Source organism: Elephantulus edwardii, unplaced genomic scaffold, assembly GCF_000299155.1.
Source record: "Elephantulus edwardii isolate Elephantulus edwardi_28Jun2011 unplaced genomic scaffold, EleEdw1.0 scaffold00263, whole genome shotgun sequence".
NCBI lineage: Eukaryota > Metazoa > Chordata > Mammalia > Macroscelidea > Macroscelididae > Elephantulus > Elephantulus edwardii.
Window position 1 is genome coordinate 3,257,050 of NW_006400013.1, and position 17,121 is coordinate 3,274,170.

A 17,121-nucleotide genomic window follows, 5' to 3' on the forward strand; every position below is an offset into this window, starting at 1 on the left:
GGAGATGGAATGGGAATTAGCTTTTCCCTAGGCCCAATGTGACTTGGTTAGAATTACAACAGACTCTGTTTATTTTGTCTGTTATATGGTAGGTCTATGAGATGGTTCTGTGGGTGTTTATTTTAGGCTATCTCATTGCCTATATTGTTTTCCTTTAACAGCTCTAAAAATTTTCTCTCTTCCAGCAGTGATGTTGTCCAGTGGGCATATATTGACCTTTGTGGCAGGTCTGAGAACATAGCTGAAGCTGAAAATAGGAAAGCTGAGGGCAAGGAAGAGCCTTGAATCTTGAGGTGGGACGTTGACTCTAAGATGTCCTTGAGCAGTGGAGCCTCCGGAGGGAAAGGAGTGGATGCAAACCCGGTTGAGACATACGACAGTGGGGATGAATGGGACATTGGAGTAGGGAATCTCATCATTGACTTGGACGCCGATCTGGAAAAGGACCAGCAGAAACTGGAAATGTCAGGCTCAAAAGAGGTGGGGATACCGGCTCCCAATGCTGTGGCAACACTACCAGACAACATCAAGTTTGTGACTCCAGTGCCGGGTCCTCAAGGGAAGGAAGGCAAATCGAAATCCAAAAGGAATAAGAGTGGCAAAGACACTAGCAAACCCACTCCAGGAACGTCCCTGTTCACACCAAGTGAAGGGACAGCTAGCAAGAAAGAGGTGCAAGGACGCTCAGGAGATGGTGCCAGTGCAGGAGGCCTGGTTGCTGCTATTGCTCCCAAAGGCTCAGAGAAGGCAGCTAAGGCATCCCGAAGTGTAGCCGGCTCCAAAAAGGAGAAGGAGAACAGCTCGTCTAAGAGCAAGAAGGAGAGAAGCGAAGGAGTGGGGACTTGTTCTGAAAAGGATCCTGGGGTCCTCCAACCAGTTCCCTTAGGAGGACGGGGTGGTCAGTATGATGGAAGTGCAGGGGTGGACACAGGAGCGGTGGAGCCACTTGGGAGTATAGCTATTGAACCTGGGGCAGCACTCAATCCTTTGGGAGCTAAACCGGAGCCAGAGGAAGGGGAGAATGAGTGCCGTCCATTAAAGAAGGTCAAGTCTGAAAAGGTAAGAGATGGCCAGATCTGGCTGCCCACGGTCACTCAGAACTGCCTTCGACTAACTGCCGATTTCTGTGTACAGTCTGTGGGAGGCTCATTAGTTTGTGGGTAATGACCAATTACAAGGTCAGAGTAGCTGGTAATGATAATGTGGTTTTGCTTCAAATTAGGGGAGTCCCTACAGACTCTTTAACAGCTGACCTACACATTTTGGAGTAGGATATCTCTTTTTTGGGGGCAGCTACTTTGTAGAATGAATTTCCTATAGGCCAGGTAGAAAACCTCCCACCTTGTGCTTGTCCCATTTTTGATATGTGTTGCCAGAGGTTGGCATAATTTCTCCATATGCATAAGCTGAATATCATTCTTACTGGATAAATGATGCTGCTGGGTCTCTGAAACTTAAGGTGTAAAGGGTTAAATGATTTCATTGTTCTGTTGATAGCTACAAGAGCAAGGGGCACAGTTCTGGTGAAGGAGGTACTGACTGTCCTATTGTTGTTATGTACCATTGAGTTGGAACCAACTCCTAGCTGAATCTCTGTCAGGTTTTTAGAGGCTGTAAACCACACAGCAGATAACCCTCTTTTTAACATGGAGCTGCTTATGGATTTGAATTGCCTGTCTTTGGGTTTGCAGCACTGCTTGTTACCAGCAGGCCATCAGTTCTCTCAGACTGTATTATGAATTGTTTAACCAAGCATTATAAGTTAATATTGTGGCTTTGAAAGAGGGGATTAAAAAGAGATTCTCTGCCCATTAATGATATGGCTCCAATATCTCTAAGCAATTGTGAATCAAAGTATCCTGGTGATTTAATAGCTGTCAAACAGTGTAATAATACCTTGCCTCTACTGTACTTGCATAGACAGGTGCCTGCCACCTCAAAGGAGGTTAAGGCTGAATCCCTCTGAGATGAATTTTAGTTTGTGTCTCAGAAGTGGAGTTTGTAGGACTGGAGCCTAGGAAGTGTGAATCTAAGGTCAGCTCAAGCTGCCTTAGACTCCAGCAGGTTACAGTTGCCTACAGAACGATTGACCTAGTGATGAGTTGTTTGTTGATTCTTGATTTTCTGCTCTGTGCTCTGCTCATTCTGTGCTTTCAGCTGATCCCAGCAGATGCAGTATAAATTGATTTCTCTGTAATTGCATCAGCTGCAGCAGGGAATACCTATTTCCATATGTAAGTGTTAATAGAGGGTGAATGTATATGTTTGGATGGTGGTGCCCTTTTAGTGCCTGGATTCCAGAAGTAGCATGAGCTTTCTTGGCTGTAGGTATTTTGGTCTTTGCCTCTGGCACATCTGTAACTCTTAGCCACATCTGGGCTTCTCTGGTAACAGGGCTGTGAATTTCTTTCATTGATAACACAGTTGTTCATTCCCTTTTACCAGTGGCAGCTGCTGGAGAGGCAGCTGGTAACTGACATGGCTCATCCTGTGCTGGCTGCAAGTTGCCATTTTCTCTAGGGTGCAGATGGATAATACTGTTTTAAACAGGCCTATGAGTACCAGGAGTTCTTTCTTCTGTTCCTAGGCCCATTAGACTGTTCCCTACATCTGGCTTTGGGAAACTTCTGCCTTGTATAAGTGTACATAATTACTGTTGGTAAAATTACAGATATCAGCTCTTTCTGTTCTGGGAAGCATTTCTCTGAGTGGCCTGTATGTTTTTTTTTCTGTTTAGAATACTTGACTCATGTTGCAATCTTCCAAACTTCATCTGTGGGTGAAAGGATTAATGTTGCTTAACTTCTGTGTTGGTTTTAAGTTTAAATGTCCATGATGATCTCCAGCAGAGAAGCAAATGGAACCTGTTTTCTCTCATAGGTGCAGGACTGGTGGGTTGGCTGCCATTCAGAATATAATTGGGCTGAAAGATGCAATACTTTCAGCTAAGAATATACCTTGGTACTGGGGAGTTTTGGCCTTTAATAATGTAGCAGTGCTATGAGCCCTGTCTTCCAGGGAGATCGTGAGAATAAGATAATGGAGAGAAAATAGAGACTTTGCTACAGTTTTTGCAAAAAAGATAAAATTGCCTAAAAGCAGAAATTGGCTCTGCAGTTCAATGTTATAATAAGCAAGGAGTCCACTTTCCTAATTACTGCTCCTGTTCTTTCCACTCTTGGATTGTTTGGTTCTGAGATCGCCTTTTCATAAAACCTTTGGCTATGGAAGTAAATAATTATTTAAATAAATGTTTGGAAGTTGCTAGGAGATAAAAACACAGTGTGCAGGGGAGAGAACATTTTTTTAAGTGGGAGGGAGGGTAAGAAGCAAGTTAAAGGAAAGAAAGCTAGGTACTTTGCCCTGGAACAGCTTTTTAGAAACAGATCCCAGGATTTGTGGCATAATAAGTACGCAGTGTTTGATGATTAGTGCAAGAGCCTACAAGCAAAGTCTGAAAACCTCTTTTAAGATTTTCTTTCTGAGACTTGCCTATGGCCTAACTAGTTTGGAATGTTCCTTCCATGTGGGGACAACAGAATCAAAACAGATGTTTTGATATAACCTAGCAGTTGTGTGAGGCCTCGCAGTTGTGTGTGGTCTAGCATTTGTGTGAGGATTTGCTGCATTGCCAGACCAAAGGCAGGTAGTTCAAATCCACTAGCTGCTTTGAGGAAGAATGATGAGCCATCTTCTCTTGGGTGATTTACAGCCTCCGAAAAACTGCTAGAGGCTTAGCTATGACTTGGCTCTAACTCCAAGGCACATAATGACAAGAAGCAGCTGTGTACTCAGACTTGGGTGCTGTCATAAAGAAGGAAAACTCGTAAAAATTGGAACGTGTCTTGACTGGAGTCTGCCCACTGTAAATAGAAGGCAGTAATGTCTTTGGTGCAGGGTAGAATTGTAGTATGTGTACTACAAGCTAATGTGGAAGATTTGAATATTGAAACTGTCTACCTCAGGGCCTTTTCCTTTCAAGGTAGAAAATTGGCTGTGGCTGAGAGAGTTTTCTATTAGCCAGAAATGTGGATTTCCCTTTATGAGCTCCCTCCACACTTGTTCCACTGTACCTCTCTGGCACGACTCATTGTAATGTGTTCTAGGAGAGACCAGAAATGGCTCTTAGCAATTGCTGTTGCCCTAAATTGTTATTGAGCACTCCTGCCTCTGACTTCCTGCCAGCTGAAGTGTTGGGGGAGGGAATGTGAGGAATAAACAAGACAGAGCCTTCCGGCTTCTGCCTGTTCCCTTGCTTTTGGTGTGATTGATAGGTTGTTAAGGGTGGAAAGGGACATAGGGAAGAGGGAGGCTGCCTGTCTGAGTGTCCTGAGCTTAGCGCTTGTGTCGCCACTCTGACAGGCCAGTAAAAAGAATTTATAAACCACAAATGGCATTGATCTATTTGTCTGAGCTCTTTCAGTGCTTATGAATGGGAGTTTATGTTGAGAATTATTTTTTTCTCAAATCATATAAAGTAACCAATAGATTATAGTGGTTAAAGAATCTGGAAATTTGCAAACCAGAAGCTAACCTAGCTCCCTTTGTAGCTTTTCCTTTTGATCTTACAAAATAGGAATCCTCTGCTCTCTCTGTATTCCTCCTGATTTTGTCTCAGTGTCTGATTTCAGAATGCTGCTTGCATATATTGCCTCCCTCCTTAGGATACAAAGAAAATGATAAAACATCCTCTTTGCTCTTCTGATCATTCCTGCGATCATATCCTGTGTTGTAGGAGCATCTTCTTTGCCCATGGTTTTGTTTTCCAGCTCAATTGTCCAGTTCTGCAAATCTCTCATTGCTCAACTAAAGTCAGACCCCTTTTATTCCTTCTTTTTTAAAAAAAAAATTACTATTTTGTTGAGAATATACACAGCAAAACATACACTGATTAAGCAGTGTGCACATGTACCATTTAATGACATTGATTACCTTCTTCAAGTTGTACAGCCATACTCACTTTCCTTTCCTGAATTTTTTCCTCCCTATTGACAAAAGTTCACTTCCCATTGAAGTTCCAACCTGACCTTTGAAGTAGCTTTTGTCAATTTAAACCCATATATAGAAGAATTCTTTTCCCTCCGCCCTCCCAATAGAGAAATCGTAAAAAGAACATTCAAGGCAGAGCTTTATTAACTAGTTAAGCTAAACTATTACTGGGTTTTAAGCAAACTTGTGGAGGATATTTTTGGTTTAAAGTTTATCCCATAATTTGGGCATGCCGTTGTTGTTCTGTACTATTGAGTTGAAACCAATTTATAGCTGACCCTCCAGCAGGTTTTCAGAGGCAGTTAATCACGTGAGAGGAGATTACATTACCCATCGTTCTCCCACAAAGCAGCTGGTGGATTTGAGCTGCATGCCTTCGAGATGCAGCTCAGCTTCTTGCCACTAGGCCACTGGTACTCCCCCGGTTTAAGATTATCTCAAATCAGTAGTTCATGAAACCTTCCTGGTTCCAGTAAGCATGAACTTATGATAATTATAAATTCTGTTTGACAAATCCCCTCCTTTGATCAGGATTCTTCTGTGGAATCTATTAACAGTGTTCAGTAAGGTAGCTGGGCACTGGCTATTTCTTCTGCTCTCATGGCAAAGGAGGCAGTTTTTCATGGAAGCAGTTAGCCATATATTCTGTTTCTTTTTATTCCTGTCATTATTCTTCTGTTGCTATATGCTAATAGAGACCAATGGTGTGTTGGATGGTCATTTGGAAGTTTTTAATACCCCAGGCACTGCACTACTAAAAAGGAGGTAGATCAGAAGCAAATACTAAGTGTTTTATTAAACCACTTAATTAGGATGTCTGATGAAAACTGACCCTAAACCACAAAACCCAGAAATCAAATGCCATGAAAATTTTGGAGGCAGCAGCCTCAGCACCTGCTCTTTGTTGCAGTTGTTGAACTGTGTCTACCACACAGCATTTACCAATTTAAATTGTACAGGTATGCAACTTACTGACACCTGTTGTAATAATGGACTTTATCTGTATCTTTATCTGTAATGTGATTTAATTAATGGTTAACTTCCCCTTCTTTCTGCCCCTAGGAAACATTAATAAATTATGATTTCTATACATTGGGTTTTTTCTTCTCCTTTTAATATGTAAAGTCATGAACTATTTTTCCTTTTGTGATTCATTTTGCCCAGCATGTTTTCATGCTTATCTATACTCATCGCAGCATGTGTCAAGACATTATTTTTCTGTAGGCTGTATGTGTATCACATTTTTGTTAATCATTCACCTGTTGAAGGGCATTTAAATTGTTTACACATTTTGCCTATTTTGAATAGTACTGCAGTAGACATTGTTGTACAATTCTCTTTTTGCATCTTTGCTTTCAAGTGTTTGGAATATATATCTATGAATAGAATTGCTGAGTTAGTTACATGGTAGCTTTTAATTTTGTTTTTAAGGAACCACTCATTTCACAATGGCTTTAACATTTTGCATTCCCAACAGTGATGCATAAGGATTCTAACTTCCCTGTATCCTTGCCAATGCTAGTTATTTTCTATACCTTTTTCTCCTTTCCCCACACAGCTATTCCAGTAGGAGTGTAATTTTTATTTGAGTGTAATGTTGAATTTGATTTTATTTTTATTTGAATGGTTTTGATTTGCAACTTTGGTCGGGTCGTCTCTAGGGTATTTTGCTACTAACCGAAAGGCTATGTCTCAGGTGGTTTGATTCTGCCAGTGACTCCACAGTAGAAATACAAGCAGTCTCCTAATGATTTGCACCTTCAGAAACTCAATGTTAAGGATCACCATGAGTCAGAAAAGACTCAACAGCAGTGAGTTTGAGGTGCTGAGAATCTTTTCATACATATATTTGGTAGCAGTCTCAGTATCCTCTTTGGTGAAATGTTTTAGATTCTTTGCCCTTTTTATGGTGCGATTATTTGCTTTTTATGTTATTAAAGCCTTATATCTATTTTGGTGGTTAGATTCTTTTCATATACATGGTTTCTGAAGATGATTCTCAGTAGCTTTTTTATAAAGCCTTCGGATAAACCAAAGTTTTTAATTTTTATGAGATATCATTTATTTTGTCATATACTGTTTATAAAGGTGGCATAGTGTATTGGGCTGCTAGCTGAGTGGTTGGCAATTCAAATAGACCAGCCACGCTGAAAGCAAAGGTAGTCTCTTCACATAAGGATTTACAGCCTTGGAAATCTAATGGAAGGTCTAGAAGAGTTGGAACTAACATATAACAGTGGGTTTTGCATTTGTGCTTTTGTTGTTATATAAATTATTGTTGAAAGCTAGGCCTAACAGTGTTGCCTTAGCTTGTTCTTCTAAGAATTTTATGGTTTTTAATTCATTTTTGTGAGACAAAAAATCTTGTGGGTTTTTTCTTGCATGTGGAAATAGAATTTTCCTAGTGCTGTTTAGTGAAGACACTCTTCCTTTTCCATCAAATGGAAAAAAGAAAAGTTGACCATGATGTGTGGGTTTCTTGTATTCCTTCTGATCTTAGGCTTTCCCCTCCTAACGCCTTTCTCCTTACCTAGCTGGGTTTTTTCCCAGCTACTGATGTAGTGTAGGCAGCCTTGCTTCCTAAAGCCAAATGCCCTCAAGTCTTTTCCTTCATGGAAAAACTAAAAAGAAGTTGATGTTTGTATGGGATAGAGACAAATTCTGTAACTACAGTGGAGCCTGAGCTTAATTTTAGTTTTTCATTTAGCAGCTCTGCTTTCCATCTATCTGGGTGTTGTAATTCAGGGAGGATCCAGAAAAAGATTAGCTCTTCCAGTTTCCTCATTTTGTAGAAGAGAAAACAAAAAACCAGGGAGGTCATATTACTTGCCCAGAGTCTCATGGGTTGTCTGTAGAAAAGCCCAGCATACAAGTTAGATTTCTGGATACCAGGTTCCTTACACATGTGGCTAGTTAGAGATTTTTAATAAATCTTTAACTATCATCAGAGATTTTTCCATTTTCTCAGTTTAAAGACAACATTAAAAACACTGGATGTAAATAATCATATGCTCCAAGACTGCTTGCATGTATTTAATACTGACTGTTAGTAGCCATGTTTCAAACACAGGAATTGTTTTTAGTTTAGGGATCGTGTTCTTCTTGTTGTGTACAATCAATCCAGTTGGAACTGACCCATAGCTGGGTTTTCAGAGGCAGTAATCGTGCAGAAGTAGATTGCCCAGCCTCCTCCCACAGAGCAGCTGGCAGATTTGAATCACAAGCCTTGGGGATTGCAGTGTAGATTCTTTTTTTTTTTTTTCTATAATTATACTTTATTAATTTTCATAAACATTTACAGAGATTTTGGGTTTCCATTCATTCATTGTTCCACTATTCTCTCTACCCTCCTCCCAGTTTGTTCTTGTCCAAATGCCACAGTGCTTGTCAAAGCCAGTTCTGATTAATCTTCTTTGTCAGTGTGTCCTTTGCCATTCCCTATCACTCCTCCCTGAGAGAGACTTCACCCTGAGTCATAAGGAAAAGGGGATGGCGTATTCTCTTAGCTACTTCCTGCTGAAAAGGGACGCTGTGGGTTTCAGGAACCCTGATTCACTGTTGGTGGGAGTGTAAAATGGTGCAACCTCTGTGGAAAGCAGTATGGCGCTTTCTCAAAAAGTTGCAGTGTAGATTCTTACCACTTAGGAAAGGTGACAGTTGCAAAGAACAGCTACTTATAGCTAGTTGTATGTAAAGAGGAAAAGTTAACTTTTAAACTTTTACTTCGAGTTATGGGTCCCAAGAAAGTGCTTATGTTCTGGAATATTCCATTCAGGCAAATTTTCATTGTAATTACGGCAAGGTTAGTCCCTTCTTTTTGTTTGGCAGTCATAGGGAGGAAAGCAGACCCCCTGCTTCAGAGGATATTGAGATAGCTTGTTGAATTCCAGATTTCACGTGAATTGTATTTTCTCTGTGGCCATATATCTGGTGTGGGGTTGCGGATGTTGGATAGACAGACGTTGCTGTGGGTTTGCCAGCATGTGCAATCTCATGGATGCTGGAAGAACACTAAGTGTTTTTGTTTCTACACAAGAGTGCATGGAAAATCGTCCTAGTGCTTAATCTTCCTCCCCCAGAGTGAACTTATATTTCTGCTGTTTGGGTATAAGAGCTTTTACCAGCAGAGCTCATCCAGGCAGGCAGCAGGACTTGGGCTTTCAGGCTGGAGGTGGCAGTAACATACACAGCTGCGATCTTGCCACTGCTGGCTGGCTGAGCCCTCCTCTCTGTGGTTTTCACTCTTCAAGCTATGCTTGAGTAACCCGCCTCCAGAGCTGCTGACAGGGCCGTGTTCAGAGGCCTTGGAAATTACACTGTTCATTTCCTTATCATCCCCTGACCTGCAGTGCAGAGCCTTCTGGTGCAGGAACAAGGCAGAAAAAAAATCCAGACGGCTCCCAGCCAGCATGTGTCAAGAGCTACAAAGAATGAAATTGGACTTGCTCACTTAAAAACCATGGGGTTAGGCTTTGATTTTTGGTTCCTGCCGAGAGTTATTTGTGTGCATGTGTGCATGTTCTGTCTCTGGATATATGTATAGAATGAGCCTGTGCATGGCAGTGCTGTGGAGGAGGAACATCTGAAACTAGAGAGCGGAGGGAGATTGCTTTTCTCTTCTGTTAATTTCCCAGTTGTGCCATTGGGATGGGCCTGGAAACATTAGCATCTGGAAGGTGCCAGACCATATTAATATTTTAAAATATATTTCTCTTGGTTCAGTTTAGTCATGGTTCACAGCACCCATCCGAGATAGAGGATTCCCTAGTTGACCTGAGAGACATTTTTAGCCAATCCTATTTCCTGAAGTCTATTCATCCTGAATGACGTTGATATAATTGATGTTAAAGCAATATATAAATGGTTGCCCTTGGTAGACAATGTTATGTGGAGCTTTCCGATTAAAACAAGCTTGGAAGCAGGAGTGGCATTCACTTCAGAAATAGCTTGCCTTCGGAAACCATATGAACCTGGAGAAACGATGAAAGTTAGACAGGTCTTCAGGGCTTTCGTTCATAGGGTTGCTGTGAGTCATCTATGACTCAATGGCACTTAACAACAACATCGAGAGAGCTCTGTTGGCCTAGTAGATAGAAAGTTATGCTACCAAGCCAAAGGTGGGTGATTTTTATCTGCGGCCCTCAGGCCTAATTTTAATTGTTTTTGGTCAGACATTCTTCTAGGTGTTATAGCACTGGTCTGTCCGTTTGCTGTACCGAGGTAACTCATGGTTGCTGTGATGCTCAACACTGTGACACTGATGTGTCAAATGCGATAATGGTTACCCATGGTGGACAGTGTTTGGTGGAACCCCCAATTAAAACAAGCTTGGAAGCAGGAGTAGCATCCAATTCCAAAATAGCTTGCCTCCAGAAACACTATGAATGTTGAGAAACCATGAAAGTTATACAAGTGTTCGGGTCTTTCGTTCATAAGGTAGCTATGAGTCGTCTACTTAGTGTCACTTAACAACAAAGCAATATAGGAAAGTTCAGAATTTGGGCCAGCTTTGGGAAGAGGAATTGAGATGAAGAATGGTGACCAAAAAGAAACAAAAGGAATTTAGAACATTGTGAGATTTTTCTGTTTATAGGTCACAATTCTGTTCATTAGCAACCTGTTCTCATATTTGTGGTTAGTATTACAAAACATTCCCCTCTTCTTTTGTAATCTTTCTTGTCCTAAAAGACCAAAAAGAATGACTTTTTAAGCTGAAGAAGTGAAATGTGGGTAGTTTATTATTGAGCAGCGTTTACCATTCTGATCTCAGTTTTTCTCCTTCTGGAATTCCACTGTCTTGGGGTCACTGGTGCTTTAGGAGCCTTTGTAGAGTGGGGAAAGAAAGAAGTGTTATAACTTTGAGACACTGGAAGTATTTTTAAACCCTAAGTGGCTCTCTTCTTGGATGTGCTAAGTAGAGAAGTGTTTTCACATGAGAAGTTGATAGCTAAGGTGAGAAGGGATTACTTTCCTTTCCCTTCTAATGAAGCTGTGGTTCCCTTATCAGCAGCCATCAGCATTATCTGTGAATTTGTTAGAAACAGTCTCAGACCCCATACTAAGCACACAAGTAAAAAATTGTGGTTGATGCTCTGTACCAATGTTTCAAAAATGCTCTCCCTAAAAAAAAAAAAAAAGGTTCTCCCTTTGATTGTAGTACATACTTAAAGTTTTGAGAATGATTATTGAAAAGTATGTGTCCTTCTTAATAATTAAGATGAAATTCACTAAAACCTTTAAGGGCTAGAATGTAACCCTGGAGAGTAGCTGTGATTTTGTTTTCTGTGAGCAATATCCTGATAGATCTTTCTGTGTTTTATTGTCGTTGTGTAAGATCAAGTTGGAACTGACCCATAGCTGACCCCCCCCCCCCAGGTGGATTTTTAGAGGCACCAGCTTGCACGCAGGCAACAGTTTAAACAGTTTGAATAACATTAAAATTAGAAGGGATATCTAAGGATTTGATACTTTGAGGGCAAAAGGGTTATTCCTTCTAAACCTCACTCTTCTCATCTGTAATGTGGAAAAAAGAATAGAACTGACTCAGTTATGTTAAGATTAAATGATATCAAGAAGGCTAAGCACTCAGCACAGTGCCTACAAATAAATGTTAGCTGTTGCACCTTTGAGATGCATGGTCATTGTGGAATTAAGGGGAAAGGAAGTTCTTAAAGATTTGGCAGAATTAAGCACCCAAAAGCTTTACAAAACAGTGAATTTATGATACTTAGTATTTTAACTTCTGATTTTCAGGAAGGCTTGCGGAAGAGATTGATTTAGTCTTTAGAGCCACTGAAATTTGGAGTTTATTCTTTGATTGGTTAGATTGACAGGGTTTGTTAGGCATCTTTTAGTATTGGGTGGTCTCAGGTTGAAGAACCATGGCTTACTCTTAACTGTTTTCCATTGAAGTAAATTATTTTGGCATATACACAGCTCTTTCTGAATTCTTTTTCATGGATTAAAAGTGAATATGACATTTTTTTAAAAAGTTAATATGACGTGATTGTTTAGGGCATTTTTGTGTGCTGTGCCCCCGCCCTTCGACCTAAAGACACTAGCTTCTAAAGGCAGTCACTGTGAATCCAGGAGCAGTTCTGCTGGAGAAATATGGACAGTCTCTTTAGGGTGTAATAATTTGCAGCCTTTGAAAGCCATTTGGAGGGTCAGCCATGAGTTGTTTTCCATGTGTTAGCAATGAGTTTTGCATTTTAATCCCTGTAGAGTACAGGCTTTTTAGTGTTTTTGAGGGCATTCACACCCAACATGTAATTTGAACAGTGAGAAGACTGGATAGAGATAACTTTTTCTCTAAACTTCTCACCAGTGCAAGATAAGAAAAGACAGTTCTTAGGTCTTGGAGGTGATCAGTTTTCAACTTAAAATGTTGTTTATTAGGAAAATTCAGTTAAGCATGTGCCTGAAAATACTGATTGCTTTTTAACCACTGAGTTCTACCTCTAATGATAAATAATGTGTTTTGATGAGCCAGACCTGACCATTTGCTTATTCCTTGGACTTTAATTTCAGGTGGTAGTAGGTTTTGTTCGTTGTGAAAAGATTACCCAGCTAGAGTTGACATTTTCTAGTTGCTGTGTTTTTTTAGAAGTTAAGTACTTAGTTCTCTGTAACTATCTTGTCTCTAACTATATAGTTAGGGACCTCTCCAAATTATTGAGAAATAATGATGTCACTTTGAGGACTAAGGTGTATCTGATTCAGGCCACAGTCTTTCTGATCACTTACTATGCATCTGAGTGCTGAGCAATGATTAAGGAGGGCAGCATTGATGCCTCTGAGCTGTGGTGTTAGAGAAAAGTACTGAACATCCCCTAGGCTGCTAAAAGAACAAATATGTTGAAGTAAGTACAGCCAGAGTGCTCTTTGGAGGCAAAGATGAAAAAACTTCGTCTCATATACTTTATACATGTTGCTAGGAGAGGCATTTTCTTGGAGAAGAACATGATACTTGGAAAGGCAGAGGTGTTTGGTGAAGGAGAGGAAGACCTCCAACCAGGTGGATCGACACAGGACCGCTACTGCCATGGGCTCTAGTGGTGTGTCAGGAAGTGTGAAGATGGACAGGAATAGGACAGCATTCAGTTCTGTTATTCATAGGGTCTCTGAATTGTACTTGACTCAAAAGCACCTAACAATAACTCTCATATCCAGAGTTGTCTTGAAATTGTATCTTCTTTTGCCATTTCTAGGTGATCTGCACATTAAATGTTATGTCATTGCTTAAGATTTCCCTCAACTCTTTTTCATTACTCAACCTGTAGGATGGTGTATTGGGGTTAGATAGTTAAGAAACAGGTCTGATGAACTGGACATCCCATTATCATCTTAATTCAAAACTTACTGTTAAAACCTGCCTTTCTAGCAGCTTTTCTAGAGGCTATAAATAGCATGGAAAGAAATGTTTATCTTACTCCTGTGGAGCAACTGGTGGATTTGAACAGTCAGAGAACTGTGGCCTTTGGGTTAGCAGTGTACCACCATTCAAATGCATTCACCTTAATTGCTGTGTACCTTCCAGTTGGAGTAGTAAATCACACAGATGGTGATTGTCCATTCTTCTCCCACTGAGCAGCTGGTGGATTCGAACTATGCACCTTTGTACTGGTTGTATAGTTCTTACCACCATTTACTGACTCTGAAAAGCTCTCTGAAGGGTTGGCTCTGACTCGATGGCACATAACTACAAGAAGCCACCAGAATTCCCTTCACCTTATTTGAGAGAATTACTGGGTTTCTTAACACTGTAAATGTCTAAGGTAGAACATTCATATTAGTGATACACATTTAATTTTAAATTATTGTTTCATAATTTTAAAGAAAATTTTGGGCAAAATTCTTAAGGCTGGATCTGTTTGCCAAATATAGACACTTTGTGATATTTTCCCCCTATTTAAGTGAAAAGATAGCAGATTATACAGAGTTTTGGATTATCAAAATTTATCGCTAATCCAAAAGTTGGGTTTTTTTTATTGATTTGAGAATGCATTTCTATGTTATTTCATTGCTTTTAGGTGCCATCAAATAGATTCAGACTCATAGTAGTGCTGTACAAGTGAATGAAAGACTTGAGGTCCTGCATTATCCTCACAGTCACTGCAGGGCTTGAGCCCATTGTTGTAGCCACTGTGTCAGTCTCTCTCTTTTGCATCTTCCCCTTTTTTACTGACCCTCTATTTTACCAAGCATGACATTTCAGTGATGGACCCCTCCTTTAAACATGCAAAACATGTGAGATGAAGTCTTGCCATCCTTGCTTCCAAGGAGCATTCTGGCTAACAATAGTTAATTCTCATTTTCTGGAAGTCTGTAACATTGCAGAATAACTACCCAAGAAAGGTATTATTCCTGACCTTTGAATGGGCACTCTCAAACCCTACAAACTTCTAAATATGATATTAAACAAAGAGATATAATACTTCATAGATATAGTGAAAACTTTGGGGTTTTTTAATATATATACGCGCGCGTGCACACACACACACACACACACACACACATATACACACATACTCTGACAGGTTTGAAAGCAGGAGTGGTATCCACTTCTTAAACAACATCCTCCAGAAACTATAAATTTTGATAAATGTTGATAGTTGTAGAGGGGCTTCAGGCCTTTTTTCATAGGGTTGCTATGAGTCATGCTCGACTTGAAAACAATAAACAATAATAAATACACACACACACACACACACACACACATACTTATTTAATGAAACACAGCGTCTTTGAAGTATAAAGGAAACTTTTTTTTTAATATAAAGTGCTTCTGACTAGAATTTCTAGGTCACATACATAAAGAAATATAATTAGAATACTAATTGTTATCAGAGATGAACATATTCTTGAATAGGCTGCAAACTCAAAAGCATTTTAGCATGTCCTATACAAACTGGAATTATATTTGCATGATCTTAAATTCTCATATATTAAATATGTTTTTAGTACTGATAAGTGCATTATAAAACTGGATGGTTCAAAATCAGGAAAGGAGTGCTTCAGGGATGTGTTCTGTCTGCATACCTTTTAAATCTATATGCAGAACAGATCTTTCTGGAAGCTGGCCTTTATGAGGAGGAAATGTGGCATCAGAATTAGAGGAAGACTCATCAACAACCTATGTTAAGCAGATGATTCAACTTGCTTGCTGGAACTGAGGAGGACCTGAAGCATGTGCTGCAGAAAGTCAAGGACTATAGTCTTTAATATGGATTAAAGCTCACCATCAAGAAAACAAAGATTTTCACCACGGCACCAATTGGCAGCACCATGATAGATGAAGAGATTTAGATTGTTAACAATTTTAGCTTGTTTGGGTCCACAGTCAGCACTCTTGAAACCAGCAGGCAGGAAATCAATAATGGAATTGGATTAGGAAAGTCTGCTAGTGGGACCTCTCCAGAGCGCTGAAGTGCAAAAATGTCGGTCTAGAGACTAATATGCATCTGATCCAGTCCATGATCTTTTCAGTTACTCAGAGAGCCGGACAGTAAATAACAATGATAGAGGAAGAATTGATGCTTTTTAGTTGTGGTGCTAGAGAAGAGAATTGAACATATCATGGATTGACAAGAGAACAAACATCTGTCTTGGAGAGAGTGAAACCCAGTTGTTCTCTGGATGCAAAGATTTTGAAGCTCCATCTCATATACTTTGGGCATGTTGCCAGGAAGGACCAGTCCTAGGAGGGTGGAGGGAACACTTGGGAGAGGAAGACCCTGGATGAGATAGGTTGACACAGTGACTGGGATGATACGGGCACATGTGTCTCAGACAGTGTGATTGGCTCAGGATAGGATAGAGTTCAGAGCTATTGCACTATGCGTCTCTGTTGACTTGACAGCACATAACAACATACTTTATAGGCATTTTTTACAATTTTATAATATCTTAAATGTATATACTGTTGAATTGTTACTGTTGTGTGCCATTGAGTTGGAACTACGCGTTGTTGACCCTCTAGCAAGTTTTCAGAGACAGTAAATCACACAGGAGATTGCTCATCCCTTTCCTGCCAAAAAAATGGTGAGTTTGAACTGCGTGCCTTTGGGATTGCAGAACAAGAAAAATTACAGTATGTGAAGGAAAAGTGATCATCCAAAATGACTACACATTTATATATACCGTATTAGGCTAGATCTTAGTACTGTTAGTATGCAGATTTTTAAACATCTGGTAGTATGTCTGATTTAGATAAAATATGCCATAAGGCATTTTTCATTTTGCTTATACATATGTGCTTGGATTGAGGCTGCGAGCTTGCAATCAAACAAGTTGATTGCTTATTGCAGTTTCAGAAAGAGGCTGAGAAATTCTTTAATCCTTCATTACCTCTGGTATTTCTTCTGTCTTGCCCATCCTTAGCAACAGTCAGACTCTAAAGTCTAGGTGTAAGGCATTTAGTCAGAAATTATCCTTGAAACATTACTTAGGATGATGCCATTTAGAGCTTGACTTACTGACTATGAATTCAACACAACTAGTTTTTTTGCCAGCGTTGAAACAAAACTATTATTTTTTTAGTTGAGGTCCCTGTGCAAAAGTTGGCTTGTGTTCAGTCTTTTCTGTGTTTCGTATATACTTTGAAATGTATGTTCCTGTAAATACTGGAATCATGTCTAACCCTAGTGAGACTTTACACTGTAAGAGGAAAATCAGAATAGAGATCAGATTAAGGGTCTTTCAAGGCCATTTAAAGTCTCCCTTCTCCAGAACATACATATTCAATAAATGTAACAGTTGTGAGGTAAACCAAATTATTCTGTTGTTTTTCTTGCTTGCCAACTATATATGTTGTTGTTATGTGCCATCGAGTCGCTTGCGACTCATAGCGATCCTATGTACAACATCCCTAAACTCTGCTCTGTCCTGTGCCAATCGCACCGTCTCTGACACACCAACTATATATAGTTTATTTTAATATTTTTTAAAATTATTATTAAATTTTATTAGTTTTAGTGACTATTTACAGAGATTTTGGATTTTCATTCATTCATTCATTGTTGCACTGTTTTCTCTACCCTCCTCCCCAGTTCGTTCTTCTTCCCCCCCACCGAATGTCTGTTTTAGTTGTCCAATTGCCACAGTGCTTGTCGAAGCTAGTTCTGATTAATC

The 17,121-nt window shown here is 39.9% G+C and overlaps 1 protein-coding gene across 1 annotated transcript in view; it reads left to right on the forward strand.

Moving 5' to 3' along the window:
• The first annotated feature begins 312 nt into the window (after positions 1 to 312).
• The window catches only part of ZNF609 (zinc finger protein 609), a 234,463-nt gene continuing 217,654 nt past the window's right edge, over positions 313 to 17,121 (forward strand). Inside the window, exon 1 of the mRNA XM_006899626.1 lies at positions 313 to 1,059. Coding sequence (XP_006899688.1) covers positions 313 to 1,059 — 747 coding nt within the window. The remainder of the gene's footprint in view (positions 1,060 to 17,121) is intronic.